The 22,298-nt window shown below is 41.5% G+C and overlaps 1 protein-coding gene across 1 annotated transcript; it reads left to right on the forward strand.

The window, feature by feature from the left end:
• Positions 1 to 5,843: 5,843 nt before the first annotated feature.
• fbxo28 (F-box protein 28) lies at positions 5,844 to 18,981 on the forward strand. Its single transcript, XM_085441654.1, has 5 exons — positions 5,844 to 6,042; positions 7,151 to 7,260; positions 10,199 to 10,337; positions 15,462 to 15,657; positions 15,940 to 18,981. The coding sequence occupies exons 1-5, from the start codon at positions 5,854 to 5,856 to the stop codon at positions 16,440 to 16,442; spliced, it is 1,137 nt and encodes a 378-aa protein (XP_085297780.1). The 5' UTR covers positions 5,844 to 5,853; the 3' UTR covers positions 16,443 to 18,981.
• The last annotated feature ends 3,317 nt before the right edge of the window (positions 18,982 to 22,298 follow it).

Here is a 22,298-nt window from a genome sequence, read left to right on the forward strand (position 1 = left end):
ACAAGTTTTAAAAAGAGACTTTTCCATTTGATTACATTTGTATGATGGATTATGCAGAAAAAGTAGAATTGGGCTGAAAGATCTATCGCTTTATCACCTCTTCAGGTTGTAAATCGTGTTTTTAAAAAGTAACTAAGTAACTAAGTAATTAATTACCTTTGAAAATAAGTAATCAGTAAAGTAACAGGATTACTTTTTTGGGGAAGTAATCAGTAATTAGTTACTGATTACTTTTTTCAAGTAACTTGACCAACACTGATCCACAGGCCATCAGGCTACTGAATCAACCCACACAAACATTTCAGCGTCAGCTACAGTGACAAAAGTCCAAACTGAAACGCTGAGTCAATGACCCAGGTACTCTGACAAGTATATTATTCCCGTTTTATCCTCACTACACTGGTTGCCTGTCCATTTTAGAGTTCCGTTTATTCTTTTATTTTATTCTTTTATTTGTTTTTAAAGCATTAAATGGTCTTGCCCCACACTTCCTCTCTGAGCTCCTAAATTGTGGTACGCACTTCCATTACAAATTAGAAAGGCTTCCTGACTCGGCTTGGCTAGAGCTGGTCTACTCTGTGGCATCACAGACATGCAGTCTGTTTGCTTCTTTCATAGAATGATGACACACTGAAAAGAATTCCACATGACAGAACTTCAAAGTCTATAAAGAGAGGTTGTAACCTTGAGTCATTCCATATCACCTTAGCCGGAGGAGAGAGGAGGGGGCTACGCTCCGTTGAAGAGGCCCGGTGATACATCGACCACCAACCTACTGTGCCACCCGCACAGTAACTGAGACAGACTGCCTTTCTGATCAACACAGCACCTTTACTCGGACGATAACCCCCCCTTTTTTTCCTTCCTCTGTTTTTTAAGCACCTTACAACCTTTTCAAAAGGTGCTGGACTCACTGTCGGCGCCGGAGATATGGTCAGGTGACGTAGCGTTTTAATTCCATACCCTTCTGTTCCATCTTAACTCAGATGTAGAAGAATTTATATTTAAATATTTATAGTTATTTTTATTTAATTTATTCACTTGTGTTGCCTTCATTACCACTGTCTATGTAACTATATCCCCCCTTTTTTCTCTCTGTTTTTACTGGGTGGCAGGGTGTGGTTAGTATTTTTATTAGTTTGTTTTTGCTTTAGGGTTTCTTTTCCATACCTTTCTACTGTGCTGTTTCCACTAACAGAGTGCGCTGTCAGTCTTCCCTTGTGTTTTTGTTTTGGTTTTTTTCTTGTCTTTTTGTCTATAGGGAAGTCACTCTTCATTCTGGATTTTTTGTGAATGGGGAGAAATCGGGCAAACTCCTAGCTAACCAAGTAAGGGGTCTAAAGCCATGTCAGTGTATAACCGCCATTAACTCAGATGATGGGCTCGTTACTGATCATGCCAAAATCAATGATGCGTTCAGGGAATATTATCTGAAGCTTTATTCCTCTGAATCTCCCACCGACCACTCACTAATCACAAATTTTCTTAAAAGCTTAGACTTTCTTGAGCTGGCAGACACCCACAGAGAGATCTTGGATGCGCCATTTTTCAAAGAAGAGATTAGCGCTGCAATTTTCTCTCTGCAGTCAGGGAAGTTCCCTGGCCCAGACAGCTTTTCGGTAGAATGACACTCCAGAATGTGTTCTTCGCTTGATGCGGAAAAAGCATTTGACCGTGTCGAATGGAACTATTTATTTGCTGTGCTGGAGAGATTTGGGTCCGGTCCCAATTTCATCTCATGGATCAAGTACCTATACTTCTCCCCTGTTGTGTCTGTTTGCACCAATAGCCAGAAATCAAAACCATTCCAACTTAAACGAGGCACACGTCAGGGTTGCCCCCTTAGCCCGTTGTTATTTGATCTAGCTATTGAACCCTTAGCAATGCTTTTTCGAAGCAGTAAACTTGTTCAGGGTCTACAAATAGGTCAAACTGAACACAAAGTCAATTCATTCAATTTAAATGAACATCTTTCCTAAATTCTTATACTTATTTCAATCTTTACCAGTCTTCATCTCCAAGTCTTTCTTTACAACTCTAGACTCTATAATCTCCTCTTATATTTGGAAGGGTAAACGGGTAGCTAAGGTGCATTTACAGAAATCTAAGATTGAAGGGGGTCTGGCACTCACCAACTTCCGCTTTTACTATTGGGCTGCCAATATTCGGTCCCTGACCTAGTGGTTAAAGTCTGGGGAGGGTGTGGGACCCACCAGCTGGCTGGCAATGGAATTAGACTCAACGCAGGGTATTTCTCTTGCCTTCTTTCTGGGTTCTTCTCTTCCTTTATCCATTGACAACTTTACATCTAATCCGATAATTCGGCACTCCCTCAGGGTGTGGGCGCAGTTCAGGAGACATTTCAATCTTAATAATTTTTCACTTCAAAGCCCCATCCTTTCAAACCACCTATTCCTCCCCCCAACCTTGGACAACTTGTTCCAGGTCTGGTCTAGAGCAGGTATTATTTGCTTTAAAGATCTCTTTGTACACAATAAACTAGTATCATTTGATCAGCTGTCAAAAAAATACAGTATCCCAAAACTCACTTTTTTAGGTATTTACAACTCAGACATTTTTTGCAATCCCACCTGTCCAATTTTCCAGAAGCTCCAGCTGCTAACTTACTGGACGAGCTCCTTAATTTCCAACTATCAGGCATTTATAATAAACTGCAGTGTAACCCCAGCTCCCGTTGTAGGTTTTAAGTCCACATGGGAGAAGGAGTTGGGTATATCTATGTCAGATGACGTCTAGGACTCAGTCCTTTCTCTGGTAAATTCTACATCACTCTGCGTCCGTCATTCCCTGTTACAATTCAAAGTAGTCCACAGGGCCCACTTATCTAAATCCAAATTAGCTAAGCTTTATCTCAGTTTAGACCCTTGCTGTAACAGGTGAGGGTCTCATGATGCCAATCTAACCCACATGTTTTGGACCCGCCCTGTCCTGGCAAATTTTGGGAAGGAGGTTTTCTGCACTTTGAACAAGGCTACCGGCCTGAAACTAGCCCCCTACTTGCTGTCTTTGGTACAACGGGAGAGGATTATAAGTATATTCCCAGAGCAAAGCGTAGGGTGCTGTCTTTTGGTTCCCTCCTGGCTAGGCGTACAATTTTGATGAGGTGGAAGGCCGCTGCCCCGCCCCTCCATGTTCGGTGGCTTGCTGATCTCATGTCGTGCCTCAGTCTGGAAAAGATCCACTGCTCCATCCAGAACCAAAAGGGCACATTTGATAAAATGCGGGGTTTTTTCTGGAAAACTTCTCTAAACTTCAACTTAAGGATGTTCCAGCTGACTAACGGATTTGCTTCTCCATAGAGGTCTGGTGTCTGTCTGTGTTAATGGGAACGTGAAGCTCAGTGATGTCGTAGCAAACTTCTGAGTGGTTCTTAAGGGAAGGGTTAGTTAATATCATAATCCCTCCCAGGTTGTGGCTTTTGTTGTTTTGTTGGGTTTTTTGTTTTTGTTTTCTCTCTCTCTCTCTCTTTTTCCTTTTACTGGGATTTTTTTTTGTCGCTTGTTTGATAAATTAAAAGAGCAAAACAATGTTCTCACCTGAGAAATTCTGTTTTGTATTCAATGTAAACAGTTTGTATTTTCCCTCTTCTTTTTTCTTTATAAACTGTGTCCACAATTAATACAAAATATTGTGAATAATAAAAAAAAAAAGATAAGATGGGGCCTGATTATTTAAGACCTTGTATGTGATTAGCAGGATTTTGAATTCTGGATTTAACAGGGAGCCAATGAAGGGAAGCCAATACAGAGATGAGTCCACTGTCAGAGGCCATAAGAAGATCATTTGTAACCTTCACCAAAGCTGTTTCTGTGCTGTGCTGAGCTCTGAAACCTGACTGAAACTCTTCAAATAAACCTCTGCAGATGATCTGTTAGCTGTTTGACAACTACTCTTTCAAGGATTTTTGATATAAAGGAAGGTTGGAGATTGGCCTATAATTAGCTAAGACTGCTGGGTCTAGAGATGCTTTTTGAGTAAAGGTTTAACTACAGCCAGCTTGAAGGCCTGTGGTACATAGCCGATCATTAGAGATAGGTTGATCATATTCAAGATCGAAGAATTAATTAATGGCAGGACTTCTTTGAGCAGTTTTGTAGGAATGGGGTCTAAAAGACACGTTGATGGTTTGGAGGAAGTAATTATTGAAGTTAACTCAGAAAGATCAATTGGAGAAAAAGAGTCTAACTTAACATCAATGGTACTAAGAGTAGCTGTAGATAATATTACATCTGTGGGATGATTATTGGTAATTTTTTCTCTAATGATAAAAATTTTATTTGTGAAGAAGTTCATGAAGTCATTACTAGTTAACGTTAAAGGGATGGTTGGCTCAACAGAGCTCTGACTTTTTGTCAGCCTGGCTACAGAGCTGAAGAGAAACCTGGGGTTGTTCTTATTTTCTTCAATCAGTGATGAATAGTAAGATGTTCTGGCTTTGCGGAGGGCTTTCTTATAAAGCAGCAAACTATTTCTCCAGGCTAAATAATGATCCTCTAGATTTGTGACACGCCATTTCCTCTCCAGATTACGAGTCATCTGCTTTAGGGTACGTGTTTGAGAATTATACCACGGAGTCAGGTACTTCTGATTAGAGACCTTAGTTTTCACAGGAGCTACAGTATCCAGAGTCGTACGTAGTGAGGAGGTGAAATTATTAACAAGATGATCGACCTCTGTTGGAGTAGTGTTCAGATAGCTGCTCTGCTCTGTGTTGGTACAGGGCATTGAAGATGATAACAGTGGGTGGATTATATTCTTAAACTTAGTTACAGCGCTTTCAGAAAGACATCTACTGTGATAAAGTCTACTCTCCACTGCTGTGTAATCAATTATTGTAAATGTAAATGTTATCAGGAAATGATCAGACAGGAGAGGGTTTTCAGGAAACACTGTTAAATGTTCAGTTTCTATGCATATGTTAAAACAAGATCTAGAGTGTGATTAAAGTGGTGGGTGGGTTCTTTTACATTTTGAGAGATGCCAATTGAGTCTAATAACAGATTAAATGCCATGTTGAGGCTGTCATTTTTAGCATCTACATGGATGTTAAAATCACCCACAATAATTATTTTATCTGAGCTCAGAACTAAATCAGATAAAAAGTCTGAGAAATCAGACAGAAACTCTGTGTAAGGCCCAGGGATGGATTCCGTCTCTCCTAACAAGACCAGGTTTCCTCTAGAAAGTTTCCCAATTATCTATGAAGCCCACGTCATTTTTTTGGACACCACTCGGATGAAACCAGGAGATGTCCTTACTGAATCATCAGAGCTGAACAGGTGATGGAGAAACAGGTTTACCTTTTAGGTCACATGAATGAGTTGAAGGGAAGTTATGAACTGTTTCTGAGAGACAAATAACACCAGGATCGTTTTCTAAGTAGCTGACAGCTGGTAACTGCAGGGGCGGGTCTAGCAACGTTTTGCCAGGTAGAGCATTAACTGCTCAAAATGCCTGGGCCCATTTTTTGTCCCAGTCGAGCCCTGGCAGCGGCTATTTAGCGGAGAGCTCACCTAGTGAAACTGCATCCCCATCCCACTCTGACACCAGTGGAAAAGACCACGAGAGAGTAAACATTGTGAGGTGTGGGCCCTGGCTCACCTGCACCAACTTTCTGATGAACAAAGTGTGGCTGCTGTCTTCATCACACAGGATCACATCAGCATTTAATGTATGTATATGAGAGCTGCAGCTCATGGTGGTTTCAAATGACTGTGGACCGCACTGTCCAGCTGGCTGTTAACAGCAGATTCCGTTTTTCCATCTTTGAAGAAAAAATGGCACGAGCTTCCTATTGAAACGTCATTTCCGGCTCCTCTGTCTCAAAGCAAGATGGCGGCCGTGATAGAGAGAGTTGATGGATGTGTTGGGTCCTTGGACTCAGATATCGTGTCACTAAGACATACACCCCCTCCATCGGACCAGCAGCACCAGAACAACCCCCTGCTGGGCCTGCCCATCGTGGCCATCGAGACCATCCTCAACTTCCTGTCCTACGATGAGATCAGCCTGCTGCGCTCGGTGAGAACAAAAACAGCAGCAAAGCTAATGCTAGCCAGGGCTCCGAATCCTGTTTGGGTAGCACTCGTGTAAAGGCAGCGCAGACATCAGGCTGTTTCACATCCGTGCTCCAGTCTGGAGCCGTCTGTTTGCAGCCACGGCCCGCATTGTGCTCCTCGAATTAGCAAGACAGCCGAGATGAGCAGGGCTGGGATACACGACACAACACTATCACCATCACACAACTGTCAGAGCGCAGATGAGTGTTGGTCACGGAGTTGTTTGCAGCCAGTACCGGGCTCGTGGCTGTCCTTGTGTAACTCTGTGGGGTTAGTAGAAGCCTCGCAGCTCCATTCACCTACACTTCAGTCTGCTCGGCACACAGCCTGGAGGCTTCGTTCTTCTCCTGCTGTGCAGAATCAGTCGCTGTCATGTGTTAGTTTGCGTTTGCTGAGGAGTTCGTGGCTCACTGGCTAAGTGAGGTAATAAGACTGCTGTGCACTACCCGTGTTTTCACTGACATTTGCAGATGAACGAACCGTTTTCCTGCTGAGATACTCATAGCTACTAAACACTCCCCTCTTGATGCAAAGTATTGTGACATGTAATACAAACAAGATGTGCAATGAAGATTTTTTTGTCATTACACAATGCTCTGTGGACTGTGTCATACCTTACTTACCAGTATGAGCGGTGCAGCTGTGTCAGCAGATACGTATCAGGTCAGTGTCAAATGACTGTTGATATTTGATGATCAGGTTTAACAAAGTGACTTCATGACTTCTGTAAATGTGGACTTTTTCCTTAAGCAGCAGAAAGCGTTTCCTCCAGTCTAACCCAAAGTAGAATTCAGCCATTGCTTTTTCCTCTGATCCCCTTAACGGTGACATCCGGGAGTAGTTTTTGCAGCAGGATTGTAAGAGAGGATGGTAAATATTCCTTTGAAAACAACAGGAATGATAAGAGCCAATGTATCAGCTCTTAAAACTGTGAATGTAGAGACTGGAAGCCCTCCACTTTATCCAAAGCACTGTGTCAAGAATCCCATGTAGGCAAATAACTTGAAACTCTGAATTGCTACGTACTCATCAGATTACCTGTCCACCTGTTCTCTCTGATCTGTCTTCAGGTATGCAAGCGTATGGACATGATTTGCCAGCGTGTCCTGAATCAGGGATTCCTGAAGGTGGAGCGTTACCACAGCCTGTGCCAGAGGCAAGTCAAAGCCCAGCTGCCCAGGTCAGTATCACATCACAAGTTATTCCACTCTCACTGCACTCTGGTTTTCTTCAGGAACTCTCCTTTATTTAATTATTTGGCCAACTTTAAGAAGCTTGGAAATGACTTTATACTTTTTCCTTGATCTGAATGAATTGGCTGGCACTTATGTAGAGCGCTTTTTTGTCATAATCATCTCATCCTTGCACAAGTATTTTTTCTAAATTCTTCATAAGCTGGGATACAAAATTCACATGTACCTTGTACTAAATGAAAGCATTGTATTTAAATGCAGAGGAGGGAAAAGTCATTGTTCATAAAACAAAACTACAGGTACTGGTTGGTGAGTTAGGACATTGGGAGACAAAACCAAATAAAACATCCTTAACAAACAAAGTGTGTTCTCATGATATCCTTCTGGTAAGGTGCTTCTGTCAGTAGGGTGGGATTTAAGTTCTTGATTCCCATCAAGGACGAGAGCATGATGGGTAACGTCCAAACTGCATCCAGGATAGAAACAGCTGCATTATGCTGCTAACCCAACTTCAGCTCCTTCCAAGCACATGCACAGATAGCATGCTAATTCTAAGCTAGCCACGATCCCAGAGTGATGTGAAAACTGACTGAATGCTAAGCCGACCACAGCGGCCAGACCCTGAACTCCAACAGGGAAGAAGCTTGATAATCAGTCAGGCTGCAGTGTCCGTTTATACGGGTTCAGCTTTGTGTTCATACCTAAATGTCAAGAGAAGGGTCATTTGTGTGTCCTTATTAGGGATTTGTGCTGGTGGCTGGGACTGCTTTACACAGTCTGAGCTTTCAGACCCTTTTTATTACCCCTCAGCTGTAAAAGGCTGATGGGGTTTTGCTATCACCCAGCCAGATGAGCAGGCAGTGTGGGCACCCAAGTTTGTGAATGCAACAACTCAAGAATGAGGCGACGTAGAATTCAAACCATAGGTGCATCTACTAAAAATCTTGGATGAGTTTAAATCCGGGTAATCTTAACCTCAAGGTCAAAGGTCAAGTTTTCCAAAAATCATCAGGGATTTTCACATTTCTACTGGTGGCTGCCGGTAGAGCAGGGCGATATGACCAAAAATATTTATCACGATATACATTTGAAAATTTGCGATAACGATATAACTGACGATATAATTGACACTAGACAAAATACTTTACAACTCCACAACTGTATTAGTGCAAAAAAAACCCATCTATGTATTTTCACTGAAACAAGCAGCTGTTATTTATCTGCATTAAAGTTATATAAAAACGTAACAGTGCAAATTCCTCGCTGACAGTTTAACCAAAAGGCATTTCCAGTGGAAACTGGCCGACATATCCTCAGCATAACCACGTATAATATCCACAACACTTAAAAAGAGGTTATACACACACAACACGGTAACATGTTGAAGCACAGTACGTATCACTCCGCGAGGCTCCGCCTACGATAGCCGTAACGCTCCGACAATCCATCAAGCGGTGCGGCTTCGTAGCTTAGCAAAGTCGTACTGAAACATTTGACAGATTTTCGAGCGCCGTGCACATAAAATCGTTTCGAGGTCAGTAAACACAACCAGAGTTCAAACATAAGGCACACGGGATTATAAGGGGCTCTGTCGACTTTCAGAGAAATTAAAGGATTGATTTTAAGTGCGCCGTATTTTCCAAAAAACACGGTAATAACGACGGCCCGCTAGCATGCGCTACCAAAAATAGTGCTTTGTTGTGTATCTGAGGGACGAAAGCTAAACCAGTTCCACACCAGTGAAGCTGCAGCATTTTTACAAACCAGTTCAGGTTCATGGTTTCATTCAACGATCCGCTTTCGCTCTTCTCATTCTGCGTCGCCGCCGTGTGCGTATGTAAACAAAGGCACTGTGCATGCGTGTTTTACCCATATTCTATCGCCATATTTCATTTTCTTATCATTGCCCAACATTACACCGGTATTACCGTGAACGGTATGATATGGCCCAGCCCTAGCTGCCAGTATGTCACCATTTTAATTCCAGCCCTATTTATCTGACCTTCGTGTGAAGTTCATGGTGTCGGCCTGATGCTGAGGCCTGGTAGCTTCAGATAATAGTTACCAGACAAAGTAAAAGCAGGTCAGAGGCTCTCTTCCCTTCTGCTTGGTTTCTGTGTAAACAAGAAGCCAAGATTCTTACAGCATATGTGAGCATGGTGTATTGTGTCCACAATATGTATCTATCTTCTCTCTCTTGTATGTATTATTGTAGGGTCTACCTTACTGTGTGTGTGTGTGTGTGTGTGTGTGTGTGTGTGTGTGTGTCCCCTCGTCAGCCTCCTTTTTTGGCAGCTTCTTTTGGGCGTCGCCTCAGTGGATCATCTGCCTCCATCTCACCATAAACCAAAAATCACTTTATGCCTGTGAAACACACACACCCCTTAAACACTGAAAGCACTTCTCTGTCTAAACACTTTGTCTAGTATTCACAACCACAACTTTTCAGCTTTTAATTTTGTGCAGTTGGCAGTAAACTCCATGCCCCAAACCTCAGTAAATTATGTTTGTGTCATTCATTTCAATATTCTCCTCCCACTCGTTTGCCCTCTATGAAAGAGAAACTCCTACAAATACAGATATAATAAGGAGGTTTAATTGGAGTAGTAACTTCCATCTTTCAGACACTGTGTTCTTTTGGGGTTTTTTGTGTTGTTTCTTAGTCAAACCTACAATAGTTTCTTGACGTCATCACAGGCTTTTGTGCTGTGCTGGCTGTGAGTGCCTCCTGTGTCTGTTACAGGCTCTATTTCTGATCCTTTTCAAACAAGTTTGAATCCCACTTCTAAAACAAGTCAAATGAGTCTTGAACAGTAAATCTTTTTCTTAATGATGTCAAGAAAAAGATCATATGAATGATATAAATGACAATACATAGAAATGGATATTCTTTAAAGTTCTCTTCATGTTTCCATTGTCTCCCAGGAGAGAGTCAGAGAGGAGAAACCACTCCCTGGCCCGTCACGCTGACATCCTGGCTGCTGTGGAGACCCGCCTTTCACTACTCAACATGACCTTCATGAAATATGTGGACTCCAACCTGTGTTGCTTCATCCCCGGAAAGGTTAGTGTAGCTGCTACTGGCAAACAACTCTGCAGCATCAGTAGTTTTCAAGACAGAAGGGAAAAGTTCTCATTTAAAAAGCTCATTTTTTCCTTTTGCAGCAAGTCCACATTAATCCACATTTATTTTTCTTTTTTATGTATTTAGTTTATGTTCTATGGACCCCTGTCTGTTAATAAAGTGAAACGAATCCCCGCTTTGGTGTTTGCCGTGACATGCTATAATTTGTTCCTGGGTCTGGCGCTACATGCAGGATGGTAAACAGATGAGTCCAAAGCAATAAAAGCAAGTTTTAGTCAAATCCAGATGCTGAATATGGCTCTTGTGCTTTTAAATATAGCGATATAGGTAGGGCTGCTCAATTAATCTAATTTTAATCACGATTACGATCTGGGCTTTCAACGATCATTAAAAATGACTGAGCCGATTATTAGCCCCTCCCTCATGCTTTACTCTCACGCTGCTCCGTGTGGCAAATCGAGCGCACCTCTTTGCATTTCGAACACGCGTCACAACAATTAAGAGGACCCGAGGGAAGCTCGGAAAGCTAAGCAGAAGTTATTTGGAGAGGAGAGTGACTGCCGTTGGTTAAAAAGAGGTAAAAAAAAAACTTCAGTGGTGTGGAAACATTATGGGTTCATGGAGTCAGACTGGATCAAGTAGACACAGTGTGTAAACTTTGCTACAGTGTAGCTGCACCACAGAGCAACACTGCAAAGTTCACTAAACATAGATGTTTACATTTTTCATTGATTTCTTATATTGCAAACACTTGCACTGTTATCAGTATTTGCACTATTTTATATTATTTTTTAAAGTCATTATTCAACACATTGTTATTGTTAAATAAATATCGTCAAATAATCGAGATCTCAATTTCAGTGAAAATAATCGTGATTATCATTTTTGCCATAATCGAGCGGCCCTAGATATAGGTATAAATATGAATATAAATATAAAAGGACAAGTATGTGTGCAGGTATTTATGGTGGTATACAGAAGTGACAGGGTGCAGTGAGGTGTGATTATTTCTGTGGACCTGACTGATGTGGATGAATTACAGAGTCTGACAGCAGCATGAAGGAACGAGCTCCTGTAACGTTCCCTCAGACAGCCAGGTTGAAGGAACCTGTTGCTGAAACTGCTCTTCAGATTGTCCAGTGTGTTATGTAGGGGGGAGTCATTTTCCATGATTGCCAGCAGTCTTGCCCGCATTCTGTCCCTGATCACCACCTCCAGGGTGACGAGCTTCATGCCAACAACAGAACCAGCCTTCCTCGTTAGTTTGTTCAGTTTGATTGCATTGTCCTATTAAGGTTTATGGAAATCAGTCTGCAGTTGGCTCATCATCAGGAGGGTTTGATCAAGTAACTACCAGGGCTGAGACACTCAGCTGTCACATGACTAATTTATTTATATAGCACCAAATTACAACAACAGTCGCCTCAAGGCGCTTTATATTGTACAGTAGATCCTACAATGATAGATACAGAGAAAAGCCCAACAATCATATGACCCCCTGTGAGCAGCACTTTGGCAACAGTGGGAAGGAAAAACTCCCTTTTAACAGGAAGAAACCTCCAGCAGAACCAGGCTCAGGGAGGGGCGGGGCCATCTGCTGTGATTGGTTGGGGTGAGAGAAGGAAGACAGGATAAAGACATGCTGTGGAAGAGAGACAGAGATTAATAACAGATATGATTCAATGCAGAGAGGTCTGTTAATACATAGTGAGTGAGAAAGGTGACTGGAAAGGAAAAACCCAGTGCATCATGGGAATCCCCCGGCAGCCTACGTCTATTGCAGCATAACTAAGGGAGGATTCAGGGTCACCTGGTCCAGCCCTAACTATATGCTTTAGCAAAAAAGAAAGTTTGAAGCCTGATCTTAAAAGTAGAGATAGTGTCTGTCTCCTGAATCCAAACTGGAAGCTGGTTCCACAGAAGAGGGGCCTGAAAACTGAAGGCTCTGCCTCCCATTCTACTTTTAAATACTCTAGGAACAACAAGTAGGCCTGCAGAGCGAGAGTGAAGTGCTCTAATAGGGTGATATGGTACTACAAGGTCATTAAGATAAGATGGGGCCTGATTATTCAAGACCTTGTATGTGAGGAGCAGGATTTTGAATTCTGGATTTAACAGGAAGCCAAAACAGGAGAAATCTGCTCTCTCTTTCTAGTCCCTGTCAGGACTCTTGCTGCAGCATTTTGGATCAGCTGAAGGCTTTTCAGGGAGTTTTTAGGACTTCCTGATAATAATGAATTACAGTCGTCCAGCCTGGAAGTAATAAATACATGAACTAGTTTTTCAGCGTCACTCTGAGACAGGATATTTCTAACTTTAGAGATGTTGCACAAATGGAAGAAAGCAGTCTTACATATTTGTTTAATATGTGCATTGAAGGACATGTCCTGGTCAAAAATGACTCCAAGGTTCCTCACAGTGTTACTGGAGGCCAAGGTAATGCCATCCAGAGTAAGAATCTGATTAGATACCATATTTCTAAGCTTTTCGGGGCCGAGTACAATAACCTCAGTTTGATCTGAATTAAGAAGCAGAAAGTTAGCGGCCATCCAGGTCTTTATGTCTTTAAGACATTCCTGCAGTTTAACTCATTGGTGTGTGTTATCTGGCTTCATGGACAGATAGAGCTGGGTGTCATCTGCATAGCAGTGAAAATGTATGCTATGTCTTCTAATGATGCTGCCTAAGGGAAGCATGTATAATGTAAACAGAATTGGTCCTAGCACTGAACCCTGTGGAACTCCATAATTAACCTCAGTGTGTGAAGAGGACTCTCCATTTACATGCACAAACTGGAGTCTATTAGATAGATATGATACAAACCACTGCAGTGCAGTACCTGTAATACCTACAGCATGTTCTAATCGCTCTAATAGGATATTATGGTCGACAGTATCGAACGCTGCACTGAGGTCTAGCAGGACAAGCACAGAGATGAGTCCACTGTCAGAGGCCATAAGAAGATCATTTGTAACCTTCACTAAAGCTGTTTCTGTGCTGTGCTGAGCTCTGAAACCTGACTGAAACTCTTCAAATAAACCATTACTCTGGAGATGATCTGTTAACAGTTTGACAACTACTCTTTCAATGATGTTTGATATAAAGGAAGGTTGGAGATTGGCCTATAATTAGCTAAGACTGCTGGGTCTAGAGATGCTTTTTGAGTAAAGGTTTAACTACAGCTAGCTTGAAGGCCTGTGGTACATAGCTGATTATTAGAGATAGGTTGATCATATTTAAGATCGAAGAATTAATTAATGGCAGGACTTCTTTGAGCAGTTTTGTAGGAATGGGGTCTAAAAGACACGTTGAAGGTTTGGAGGAAGTAATTATTGAAGTTAACTCAGAAAGATCAATTGGAGAAAAAGAGTCTAACTTAACATCAATGGTACTAAGAGTAGCTGTAGATAATATTACATCTGTGGGATGATTATTGGTAATTTTTTCTCTAATGATAAAAATTTTATTTGTGAAGAAGTTCATGAAGTCATTACTAGTTAACGTTAAAGGGATGGTTGGCTCAAAAGAGCTCTGACTTTTTGTCAGCCTGGCTACAGAGCTGAAGAGAAACCTGGGGTTGTTCTTATTTTCTTCAATCAGTGATGAATAGTAAGATGTTCTGGCTTTGCGGAGGGCTTTCTTATAAAGCAGCAAACTATTTCTCCAGGCTAAATGATGATCCTCTAAATTTGTGACACGCCATTTCCTCTCCAGATTACGAGTCATCTGCTTTAGGCTACGTGTTTGAGAATTATACCACGGAGTCAGGTACTTCTGATTAGAGACCTTAGTTTTCACAGGAGCTACAGTATCCAGAGTCGTACGTAGTGAGGAGGTGAAATTATTAACAAGATGATCGACCTCTGTTGGAGTAGCGTTCAGATAGCTGCTCTGCTCTGTGTTGGTACAGGGCATCAGGAAACACTGTTAAATGTTCAGTTTCTATGCCATATGTTAAAACAAGATCTAGAGAGTGATTAAAGTGGTGGGTGGGTTCTTTTACATTTTGAGAGACGCCAATTGAGTCTAATAACAGATTAGATGCCATGTTGAGGCTGTCATTTTTAGCATCTACATGGATGTTAAAATCACCCACAATAATTATTTTATCTGAGCTTAGCACTGAGATTCAAGTAAAGTGAATGGCTACTTTGACAGGGTTTCCACACCCCTGTCCCCCAATAGTCAATCTAAGAGTGAGGTTTATTGCTACCAATAACAACAAAACTGAAAGCATAAACTCCAGGTCTGTGAAGGTTCTTTAAGTTGCTCGAAGACGTCTTCAAGCAACTTAAAGAAGTCCAGATGCTTTTCTTTCCAAACTCCTTAGACCATAAACTCCAGGGTGAAAAAAGGTCAAAATAATAAACAAAACAACCTATTCCAAAGAAGTGCTACCTAAACCCTACTCGAAACCAAACTAAACAAAACACAAGCACTACCTTTAATTCCCTAATTTAATAAACAAGAGAAAAAGTGCAAAAAAATAGGGTGTTCACCCCTTCTGCTTCAGTGCTATTTACAAGATCAAGCACTGCCAGTTTGGAGGCCGAGGACAGGTCTGCTGTTGCTGCCTGGGGAACATCTGCGGGAGACAGGGTTTTTGAAATGGCCAGTTCATAGTGGGTGTCAGTCAGCAGGTGGCAGGTCAAAGCCGGCCCAAAACGGCTCCTCCAATCACGTGGAGGCCCTGCAGAGACTCTTAAAGGCACAGAACACACACTGATTCAGAATATGGCCAGGGCCTTAACACACATGTTGAACTGCAGTGGAAGGAAAATGCCCTAAATCAACAACAGTACCAGCATGATTAAAAAGGAAAACTATTTCTTTGATTATTGATGTTGAAACCGTCTTTAATCAGGTTGGTGCCGTTGCTGCTGGTTTAGGACGTCTTAGCTGCACCACAGTTCAACATGTGACCATTAAAAACTATGCTTTAACTGTTAGTAGTGGCTCATACCAGAGCCTTTTTAATTTGTTTCTTCCGACCAGGTCAGCTCCCCACACATGAATGCCGCATCGAGCTTTTAAAAGCCTGTTTCACTCATTATTTCTCTGTTATTTGTATTCTCCTGATCACGTGCTGTTGTGTGTCATCAGGTTATAGATGAGATTTACCGCGTGTTGCGCTACGTGAACTCTACCCGAGCACCTCAGCGAGCTCATGAGGTTCTGCAGGAGTTGAGGGACATCTCCTCCATGGCCATGGAGTACTTCGATGAGAAGATCGTCCCCATTCTGAAGAAGAAACTGCCGGGAGCCGATCTGTCTGGTCGCCTCATTGGCTCTGCACCAGGTAATTGAAATGTGACAAAAACAATAATAGTTGCGCATCCCTATTGCACCGGGTGTCCAAGGTTTTAAATGCAACATGTGAGCCACAGTGGTTGTGCGTTTGTGGCTTTCCATTTGTATCAGAGTTGTCGCTAAATGTGAGAGACGAGAAAGTCATCGTCCTGTTTAGTCTTACGTGCCACCCCAGCCGTTGGTTGTTTGCACTGCTCTGCACGCGCTCTGCATCACACGCTATGCTAACTCTGGAACACGCTTTACTCAGATGTGTGTCTTGTGCCCTCAGTGGCAGGTCCATCTACCTCTTTGACCACCATGTCCTTGCTGGCTAAGAACACACCTTCTCGCTCTGAGATGACCAAGGTGCAGCAGCAGGTGAAAGTGAACGGGGCATCGATGACGGTATTGCGGAGGGAGATGCAGGAAATTCGGGTCAAGCAGCTGGAGCAGCAGAAGCAGCTGCAGGACCAGGAGCAGAAGCTGCAGGAACAGAGCCAGGTGATCGCTGAGCAGAACGCCCGCCTCGCAGAGCTGGAGCACAAGCTCCGTGAACTGATGGAGAGTAGCGCTGCTGCTATCGGAGGACCCAGGCCCAACACAACCGTCCCCTCCACATCCAGCAGCTCTGCTGTGTCTTTCACTGCTGCCAGCACATCTGCTGCTGTCTTGACAGGCGTGGCTGCAGCCTCACCCAGGGAGACAGAGGGTGAGGTAGGGTCTTCGCTAAAACGCACCAGAAAAAGCTCAGACCTTCCACGGCAATCCAAACGGCTGCGCAGCAAGAAATGAGAAACTCGTGTGTCATTTAGCTCAAGTTATTTTGATTTTTAAGGTCTGACTGATCACATCTTAAACCAGTGCCCAGAGTTATCAGCCACTCCACCAACACACTTCCTGTATACTGTCTCACACACAGCGCTGACACCACCTGCTGTGGTGTGGAATAATTCTCTGCTGTCCACAACCAAAGCACTGAACCCTGAATGTCATCCAGGACTTTGCACATGGTTAGGTTTGTCGTTACAGAACTGTTAATGTCTGATTTTCCTTTTGTTAAAGACTCGCCTAAATAATACATTACTGTGTAAACACGTCACTAGTTTATAGTTTCACCTTTAAAAAGGTCCCGTTCTCAGCTACTCCACGTTGTAGTTTCTACTTTGAGCAGTGGATTACTCCACATGTGGCGATGTAGTGATTTCAGGCAGTGGACTGAGTCAGACTACAGTGTGACCTAGGGTGACAGAGTGACTTGCTGATGATTTATCACTACCTGCATGATAATGTAACTCTATAGAAGACATTAGGCTTTGACTACACAATGTTTTTTCTTATGCTCCATTCATCAGTGTCCTGGTTCTGCACATAGGGTTTGTTGGCCAGTCCTTGCAAGGCTTCTGAACCACTTAAATCAATAAGGGTATAGGTGGGTGGTTGGCTATTTGCCTCTAAAAAGGTTGTTTCATTGAAATGACTGTACTCTCAAATGAAGATGCTTATATTTGCAGCCTTGTTAACAGAAGTCACCTTGCACATGTGATTTAATGCATTTCCTGTTTGTTAAGAAAATGTTCATATTTGTCATTTTGGGAACATAAACTACTAAAGGATATCGAATGAAAATAGGAAGTGTGATGCTCCTGGAACAGCCTAACTGCGGTTGCATGTTGTCAGTAGTTAGTGATCTTCACAGGGGTCTAAATCAGTTGCAACAGCTTCTTTCTAAGTTTGGCTAAGTGCAATATGAATCGATGAAATAGTCAGTGGTTTATTTCTTTGTAGTAGCTCGCTTTTTCTTTTTTTTCAAGAGCTGCTGCTCAGATGAGTTTTTGATGAATTCTTGAATCTTCATGAAAAGCACGGCTGAAAGGAGGAGAAGGCCAAACTGTCATGTCAAGCTCTTTGGGGGGGAATATGCACATCAGTTTCTTTCCACTCTTTACAGAAGCAGCAGAGAGCACAGGAGCCATGCTGTGCTGAATATGAAAGCAGTCATGCGTTTGAAGCCCCTCATGTCCATATTTGGCTGTTATATGATGCATTACTGTATGAGCTGTGCTGAGGATAAAAATACTATAAAACTGACCTTGATGGCAAACTGGTGTTTTGCATCTGTTCTCTGAATAACGTGAGAAGCCTGATATGAGCTTCAAACATTCTGCATATTCACTGTACACAACATGTACTCCAGTACAGGTCAGTGTTTTACCCTGGGGGGGTTTCATTGTGTAGTCTGTCCTGACTGCACAAACTGGAGACACACAAGGCCTAACTTTGGCAGGCTTGCACAATACTTTTAATACTTTCACTTTGCTAACAGTCTGAAAACTGAGACGACCTTGAATTAAGTACTTTAACTCAATAAATGTAACCTGGTGTCACTTGCTGGCTTTTATCGACATTTTCAGCCACATGTTGCTTGATACAACATTTGGCCAACCTCGTCTGCTGATGAAGATCTGAAGGTTTTAGTCCGTTTCTGAGGTCTAAATGAAAACAACGATCAGTTGTTTGCTTCTTATACTTTTTTGAGCTTTTAAGATTTCTGGGATGTCGTTGTCAGATCATGTAAACACTCCTCCAGTATTGAATTGCAAATATAGAATCCCCGCTGGCTCATACTGGGCTTCTCCCCAGCTTAGGACTTGTAGTACTTCAGTAAACCCAGAGAAAAACACAAGTGTAGAAGTACATGTGGGGGAAAAGAAGGAAGGAAAAAACCAGAACAAGATTGCATTTCAAAGGTCACTTCTAAAACTTGCAGGTTTTTCTCACTTTGTCCCAAATGCCAGCTGATTTTTGTTTTTTCCTTATGTTTTGAAACTCTTCCTGAGACTTCTGCCTCCACCTGAAAAAGACGAGGGAGTGAACCTGATTTTTGGACTTTTTTGCACAAATAGATGGTGGCAGTGGGAACCGATTACCGTTAGACTGCCTGCTTCCTTCTCTGTACAAACTTGTTTTGTTGCCTTGTGGCTGCACTTGTGTTTTCCTTGTTCCAAGTGTTTCTGTTCTTTGGATGACCTGAACTAACACATGGCACATTCATTTGGTAAAGACATTTTGGAAATGCATCTCACGTGTCTATTATGAAGACACAAGGCAACAAAGCACAAGAAGATGTAATCTGGTGGTTCCATCTGAGACTGCGTCTCAGTCTAGAAAACCTTACTGTATTCTTCATGTATTTTAAAGTGCAGATTGTGAATTATTTCATGTACGTATGCCAAGAAAACTATCTTTTGAGTTGGGGCTAATTGTACAGTCTTGTTGCACACATTACTGTTACTGGTGTACAAATCAAACCTATTAAAAATCAGCTAACACATTTGTGTATCTCTGGTTGTAAACATGAAGCTGTAGATTTAATGTTAATATTTGAGTGTTCATTCATCATATACATTCATTACGTTTGGTAGTAAAACAAATGTAATTGACATCATTCTTTGCTTGTGTGGTCGGTCGTATTATCCATTTTGGTGGATACATGACATTGGCACGAAAGAAATAAAAACAATAACAGGAAATGTTCGTGCTGGAGACAGGAAACCAGTTCTGATGACTAACTAACTGGAGTGCTGTGCTGGTACGCTGCAGTGTGGCAATGAGACTGCATCCAAATCAAAGCCATTTTTTAAACATATGGGCAGAAATCTGTGCCATCAGAAACTGAATTTGAATAAGTTCAATTTGAATTTGAATTTATGGTTTGAAAATGATCATCACTAAATTGAAATTGAATTTATATTTTGAAAATGAATTGATTTGCTTTTAAACTGCATTTTATCCTTTAAAAATTCAGCTCTCGAATAATTTCAGTTTCACTTCTCACCATTCAATTTCAGTTCCAAAATTCAGTTTTTTAGAACTTACATCCGGTTCCGGTTCAAGCGCAGATTAATAGAACTACGTTTTACTAGCGGACCGAAAGTGTTACTGACGGGAATCTACAGCGTCTTGAGCTGAATTAAGACTTCAGAAGTCATTCGTCATGTCGAATGACCAGCGGATAAACTCTCAGGTTGGTAATAAATGTATTACATGTATAAGAACAAGCGTCATGTTAACAAATGATAGCCGTACGGTAACTTTTATGCTTATTGTAGCTGCTAGCTAAAAACGCTAATTTAGCGTAGTTTGCCCTGAATTCAGCTTTGACAACAAATATGATCGACTGTTTCTAGTAGAATTCCAAAGTTGTCATCTTGTACCCTCTCAGAGTACCCCCTCTGTATGCTTGCAGAGACCCCTACAGTAGGGAAACATGCAAAACGGTGTCCAAACCTTTGTGTTTTAGCTTTATATATGTCTTACACAGCATCCCAACTCTTTAGCTGACTTAATAACTTTAGCTAAAGTGAATAGTTAGTCGAATTCATTAGTGCAGCATTACTGGATCAATTCATTTTCAAAATATAAATTCAATTTCAATTTAGTGATGATCATTTTCAAACCATAAATTCAATTTCAAATTAGACTAATTCAAATTCAGTTTTCAAAAGCATTTATTCAAGTTACAATTCAGATTCAATCGGAGCAATTCAAATTCAAATTGAACTTATTCAAATTCAGTTTCTGATGGCACAGATTTCTGCCCATACAGGTGTTACTTCCTGCAATATGCATTATGTATGGTGCAAATATGCAGTATACGCGTTTCATATAAATTTTCTTTAGCCCAGATAAATAAACATTCCAGTCATAAAATGTGAATTTTTATGTGCTGTACAGCGTATAGAATAAATAAGTAAGCCAATAAGTGAGACTTGTGTTTGTAAACCCCCTGTGTTGTGTAGCTTCAGTTTGTCTTTTTTTTATTTTTTATTAAGCAATAATCAAATTGTTATATGCTTAAATTTACACAAAATGCAAGAACTCTGCCCCGTCATGAACACATTTTTCACCAAGAATCTAAACCCAGTTTTTCATAATTTATTGGCTTAATAACACGAACCTTCATTTCATTTCCAGAGTGTAACAATCAACCACCTGTGTTGAAATCTAAAAGTGCCCATGGTGTTAATTCAAACGGGAGCTTCCTCACCAAGCAAGTCATCAGTATGTTGAAGCTCATCAATTAGTTCCTGCTGATCAGTCACATTATCCAGGACCATTAACAGAGCTTGAAGTCACTCATGGTGATGGACGGAAAAATAAATGAACAAACACACAGAAAAACCACACAAGACAGAGAACAATAAAGGCAGAAACTGAGCCCTAAAACACATTTACAACAGACTGACATGGCTCTTAAAAGTCCCTTACGGAGTTTTAAAAAAAGCAGATGTATGAAGCAATAATAGGCTGATTGATGAAGAACCTGTTGAGAATTTTTTTTTTTTTCAGAATTCAGAAGCACCTTAAACCAGCGTTCCCTTCATCTGTGTTCCCACTGGCTGCTAGGGACAGGTGGAGAATTTAGTTGTGCTGATGCAAGTTTGACTTGCATTTAAATACAACATTTAAATACAGCAGTATATGAATAGATAAAGTGAAACTACAAATATATACATTTAATCATTTCTGATGCAAAGACAGTCAGTCATTCAGCTGGCAAACCCAGTTTACTGTTCTTTTGTGTTTAATGCAGTGATGCTTGGTCTGCTATTTAATGGTTATGTTTGATTGATAGACAACATCTGGCTGGATTAGAGCATCAACCCAATCTGGCAACACTGACCCTCATTAGAAACTCAAACTTTACAAAGTGGCAACAACAGCAAAGGTGAGTACACGCTTCTCTGTGACTTTACTCTGGATGATGATATGTACTAGTAAGTATGTCCGTATGAATAGTCTTTGAAGTTTATTATTATCTAAAAGACTTGTTTAATGTTTTGAGATCGCCCCCGCCCCTCCAGCACTGTCTGCAGCAGGAGCAGCAGCAACTGCTCAACAGCAACATTTTACACATCAGGTAAAACATCGGCTACATTTGCTTTGCATTGTCCCTGCCTGATGACCAGAGATGGGCAGTAACGCGTTACTTGTAACGCATTACTGTAAATCCGATTACTTTTTTCAAGTAACAAGTAAAGTAAGGGATTACTATTGCAAAAACGGTAATTAGATTACCGTTACTTTGCCGTAGGAACGCTGCATTACTGCGTTACTAAAACCGTGATTTTTTTTTTTGCAAGAATGTCTCATGACAGTGACGTAAGCGAGTGCGACGTTCGTGACAACAGCTGTGTGCAGATCAACAATGGATCACATATCGAGTGTGGAGAGAGTATGAGCGTGCAGCGTTTAAAGCGTGGAAGTACTGACCTTACTTTGAGTTTGATTCCATAAAAAGTGACAAAAACATTAGTGTCCATCGTGCGTGGGAAGAAAACTTCTTTTTACAGCGAAAAAAACCCCTAAACTTCCAACAAGCACCGAGTAGCTACGACGTAATGGGAAACTCACAGAGAAACTCGTGGATTCTTCCACTGACCGCTGCGGCACACCTGCACCACGGTAAACCTCCGCCTACCGTAGTCCTGCTTTACAGGTGAAAATAGAGCAACAGGACCGCTGAGTCTGTGACTTTATTTATTTTCTGCTGTGTTTTACTTGCATCTATTTGAAAGACTGAGTGTAAACACACACAAAAAAATTATTTTATGTGCTGGAATGTGCAGAAAATAGGTTTAAATATTA

Source organism: Copadichromis virginalis, linkage group LG19 (assembly GCF_057382275.1).
Source record: "Copadichromis virginalis isolate Kocher_CV1m ecotype Utaka linkage group LG19, C_Virginalis_male_GT1.1, whole genome shotgun sequence".
NCBI classification, from domain to species: Eukaryota; Metazoa; Chordata; class Actinopteri; order Cichliformes; family Cichlidae; genus Copadichromis; species Copadichromis virginalis.

Excerpts from the sequence above, each read along its gene's own strand:
- fbxo28 (XM_085441654.1), top strand. The coding sequence starts at position 5,854 with ATGGCGGCCGTGATAGAGAGAGTTGATGGATGTGTTGGGTCCTTGGAC. Across the intron at positions 6,043-7,150 it reads AGATCAGCCTGCTGCGCTCG|GTATGCAAGCGTATGGACAT; the intron begins GTGAGAACAAAA and ends ATCTGTCTTCAG. Across the intron at positions 7,261-10,198 it reads GTCAAAGCCCAGCTGCCCAG|GAGAGAGTCAGAGAGGAGAA; the intron begins GTCAGTATCACA and ends ATTGTCTCCCAG.